A 4,209-nucleotide genomic window follows, 5' to 3' on the forward strand; every position below is an offset into this window, starting at 1 on the left:
GATATTCTATTTAAATTTAAATAGAATATTTTTTTATTGACATTTATGTTTTAAAATTAATATAAAAATAATAAATATTAATAATCTATATCAATATTAAATTAAATCAACTAAATTCAATTTATAATTAATCTTTTTTCCAAATTTATTAATAACTAAGTTACGACCTATCTTATTTAAATTTCTAGGAGGGAGGGACAGAGAACACCTAAGAACAGGAGATTCCTTGTGTGAAACTTAGATGTTGAAGTACGCACCCTTTATCTTATGCTATGGGTAAGGAATCAAATGTGAATCAAATTTATTTGATTTAATTATATAGATTTACTTTAGGATTTGTATGTAAGCTGATCTATTTTAAGATATTGGTATAATATTATTATATTAGAGGTTATTTAATTTATTTATCTCATTTACCCTAATACTATTGTTTTAGCAAATCTAAGATTTTACTTAGTATATTTAATTTGTTACAAAATTTATGTTACTCATATATTATTACTCAAATAACATTTTATAAATGTAAAATAAGATTTATTCATTTACTTTTATTAATTTAAAATTGTTCTATTTTTTAATTCTAAAATATTAAAAGTTTACTTTTAAAAATCGAATGAATCAGTCCAATCCAAATTGCATTGTTTTTTTCTAAAAAAAAAATATAGCAAAAATCGTTTTCTTAAATCAAACAAACCTTCAAATTCTAAACACATTTTTCAAAAGTAAAGTTACCGGACTTTAACCATCAATCATATGTATAGTTTCCATTCAACATTTGTGCATTGTGTATATAGTACATATACAATATACTTCTCAGTTTATTCATGGTTTAGTATTTAACACTGCCACAAGCAATTCTCACTTCATTAAGCAGATCTTCTTGGGGCTGCATTCCAGCTTCCTTCATCTGATACAGAAACCTCAAAGCTTCAATGTGCATACCATTATGCATGTAACCCATAACCATTGCATTCCAACAATCAACATTTCTTTCATTCCCCTTCATTTCAAACACTTGTTCTGCATCTCTCAGCAAACCACTTCTTCCATACATAGCTATCAAACTACACTTAACATATTTATCTGAGACCATCCCAAATTTGATGGCATTAGCATGGACCTGTTCGCCACATTGTTCGCGATTCAGCATCTTCCCACATGCCTTGAGAACACTGGAAAATGTGAAGCTATCCTTCTTCACCCCTTGTCTTCCCATCTCCTTGAAGTCGCAGAGAACCTCAGAGAATTGCTTTTCCCTGCATCCGCCTACAATCTTAGCCGACCAAGTCATGTTGTTGTGTCGCGAAGCGTGGTTGAATACAGCATTCGCATCTTCCAGGCGCTTGAATTTCCCATAGAAACTGATCAAAGAGCTACTTAGAACCACGTCAGTACAAGCTCCTAACTTCAACAAACATCCATGAGCTTGCATACCGAGATGGAAGTTCGCACTGCAGGCACATGACTTGAGAAGGCAACCCCACATCCACGCAGGGAATTCCGAATCTTCCATACCCAAATCTTCAACCATGCTGACAAATACTCTAGCTACGTCCGCATAATCAGCATTATCATAATAAGCAACAAACATGGTTGCCCAAGTGTTGAAGTCCCTAACAGACATTAAATCAAACACATAGCGCGCATTGTCCAACAAGCCACATGACACAAGCATGATGAGAATCCGATTGATGAAGGGCAACGGAGGCTTAATCCCACTGTGGATTATGTGATTGTTCAAGTGAATAGCAGTATGTGGGTCCCCAGAAACAGTGCACTCTTTAACAAGAGAGGTGTAGATGTCAATGGGTATGGGATTGTAGAGAGCTTCCATTAAGCACAATATATCTAAGGTTGAAGACCCATTTTTCTTCCTCTTCTTCTTCCTCCTCTTAATGCTGTCGCTGCAAGTAGTAGTGGTTTGTGAAGAGATGACAGGGGAGGTGTGAAGGAGAGGAAGCTTGAGTTTGGGGTTGTGAGGAGAATATGTAATGGTGGAGATGCTGCTGCCGTGGTGGTGATGGTAGCTGGATTGAGTGGCTGTTGGCGGCGGAACAGTGACAAGTTCCATTTTTGGACCGTCAACATGAGACCTACAAGCTTTCTGCTACGTACTTCTGATTGTGTAGCGAAGATTACGAAACGTTCAATGGTGATGAATCACCAAATAAATATACATGAAGTGAATTATTTGAATATCATGCTATTTATATACTAAAAATCAGCGACCACTCACTCATACAAACATAAAATATAAATTAAACAATACATAAATAGATGATAAATAATTCGTTAGCTGAATTTTTATATGCTCGTAGTATTTTTGTTATTGAAAACATTTATTAGATTTCAAAATTAAATTAGGTCCTTACAATTATCAAGAGAGCAGATCATTATATCGAAATTGTAAAAAAATAGGTAATTTAGTTATGGAACTAACCGCTTTTTTATTTAAATAAGTATAAGAAAATGATTAATTCTCATAATGTCCATGGATGAAAATTTAGAACAAAATGCGCATGGCCATCTTAGAACAATACGCACGAAATGGAATTGCACTTCATTTCAAAGAAGGCGCACACAAAATGGAGCCTCCAATTCACCTGCATCACTCACGAAATGGAGCCTCTATGGCTATGCACATTTTGTTCTAAATTTCCATTCATGCGTATTCTGAGAATTAATCATTTTCCTATACTTATTTAAATAAAAAAGCTCGGAACTAACCATTATGAATAATTGATATCAGTTTTCAGTTTTCACGAAGATAGTATTGTGGAGATGACTATGCATACGACTTGAACCATCTTAGTATAAGATAATTTGCAAGATTTGAAGACCTGGTCACGACTTCTACTCTTCTAGGTGCTCCTTTCACTTCACTAACAAGATAAAATTAACACCAGCTATCAGACCAAAAACTAAATACACATTGTAGAACACAACACAGATTAGGAAGGGAATAAAATGTGCGAAAAATGTGACAATATTACAACTATAATAAAAAGGAATACGCTTGTTTTAGGAGAAAATTGCTGAACTGAACTATTCAGTCTCTCTCATTCTCATCAGCATCACCAGAATAGCAAAAATTAAATGATTACAGCAAAAACTGATATCACAATTGAAGGACAAAACAAAGTTGTGTTGGCAGTTGCCACATATCAGGTAGAGATGTCAAAAATCTTAAAAAGAGTTCCAGCTTCCAAGAGTTAGTTGCTTGTTTTGGGAATCAATCAATGCTTCCCCGAAATGTTTCCATGACACTTCCGAATCTCTTGCATTTTCCCAAAGAACACTGGCTAAGGAACAACTATTTTCATCAGTCTCATAAGCAATCAGGATCTGAATCTGTCTCCTCAGAAAATTTCTCAGGCAACAGTAGACTCGGAGATCGGTAATGGATAGATTGTAAGAAATTGAAATATGCATACTTAATGTCAAATTGCATATCATACCCTGCATAAAAAAGAAAAATATAACTTGCAGAAGAGATTTTGATTACAAATTGGACAAGGAAAAAGTAAGGCTTGATCCTTACAATAGTTTACTGCAATAGTGCATCCTCCATCACCTGAACTCTGCCTAACATGATGAAACCACATGCTTGGCCTGCATTAGTTCCATCTGATCAGCACGAGCGCGCGACAAACTATATAAATGCACGAATTCATCTCGCTAATGAAATTATAAGAGAGAAAAAGGAGGGAAATGCTTACAAGTAGAGAATCTCCCCAGCCTTCACTGTACACTCAAATGGCTTAGGGCCATTGAAGTACAAGGGGAACTTAGACACCTCCTCATGGAGTTTCTCAGGAGGAGGAAAAGGGTCTACACTGCACCATGGAACATATCTAATAGGCTCCTCAAGCTCCAAATCAAACTCTCCAGTGTCCTACAAACCAAAAACATTGACATCACAGTCTTGTTTTGCTAATTAGGGTCAGCTACACCTACATGCATCGGATCATAACATATAAAGTCAACTTAAGTCTTGCCAATTCGTTTGCCTATCTCGTTACACTTCTTGTTGATCCAGTATCTACCACTCAAAAAAAAGATAATGAAGATATTAGGCATTTTAGTCAAACATGTTAATCTCCACTGTTATTCGCATGAAGATATCTTTACATGAGTAGTCTATTAGACATTTAGACTTATAACAGCATAATAAAGATGAATAGAAGAAAAAACATAATAAATAAAAGA

At 34.8% G+C, this 4,209-nt stretch overlaps 2 protein-coding genes across 2 annotated transcripts in view; both read right to left on the reverse strand.

Annotated features, from left to right (window-relative positions):
* Nucleotides 1-737: 737 nt before the first annotated feature.
* Nucleotides 738-2,187, reverse strand: LOC107487326 (pentatricopeptide repeat-containing protein At1g31790-like). Its single transcript, XM_016107944.3, has one exon. The coding sequence runs from the start codon at nucleotides 2,069-2,071 to the stop codon at nucleotides 830-832; it is 1,242 nt and encodes a 413-aa protein (XP_015963430.1). The 5' UTR covers nucleotides 2,072-2,187; the 3' UTR covers nucleotides 738-829.
* Nucleotides 2,188-2,904: 717 nt separating this feature from the next.
* LOC107487327 (lysine-specific demethylase JMJ32) overlaps nucleotides 2,905-4,209 on the reverse strand; it is a gene marked incomplete in the record, with an annotated part of 2,114 nt that continues 809 nt past the window's right edge. Inside the window, 3 exon segments of the mRNA XM_016107945.3 lie at nucleotides 2,905-3,459; nucleotides 3,542-3,612; nucleotides 3,720-3,895. Coding sequence (XP_015963431.1) covers nucleotides 3,329-3,459; nucleotides 3,542-3,612; nucleotides 3,720-3,895 — 378 coding nt within the window.

This window comes from Arachis duranensis, chromosome 5 (assembly GCF_000817695.3).
Source record: "Arachis duranensis cultivar V14167 chromosome 5, aradu.V14167.gnm2.J7QH, whole genome shotgun sequence".
Lineage (NCBI taxonomy): Eukaryota > Viridiplantae > Streptophyta > Magnoliopsida > Fabales > Fabaceae > Arachis > Arachis duranensis.

Coding starts and splice junctions, on each gene's coding strand:
- LOC107487326 (XM_016107944.3), bottom strand. CDS start 2,071: ATGGAACTTGTCACTGTTCCGCCGCCAACAGCCACTCAATCCAGCTAC.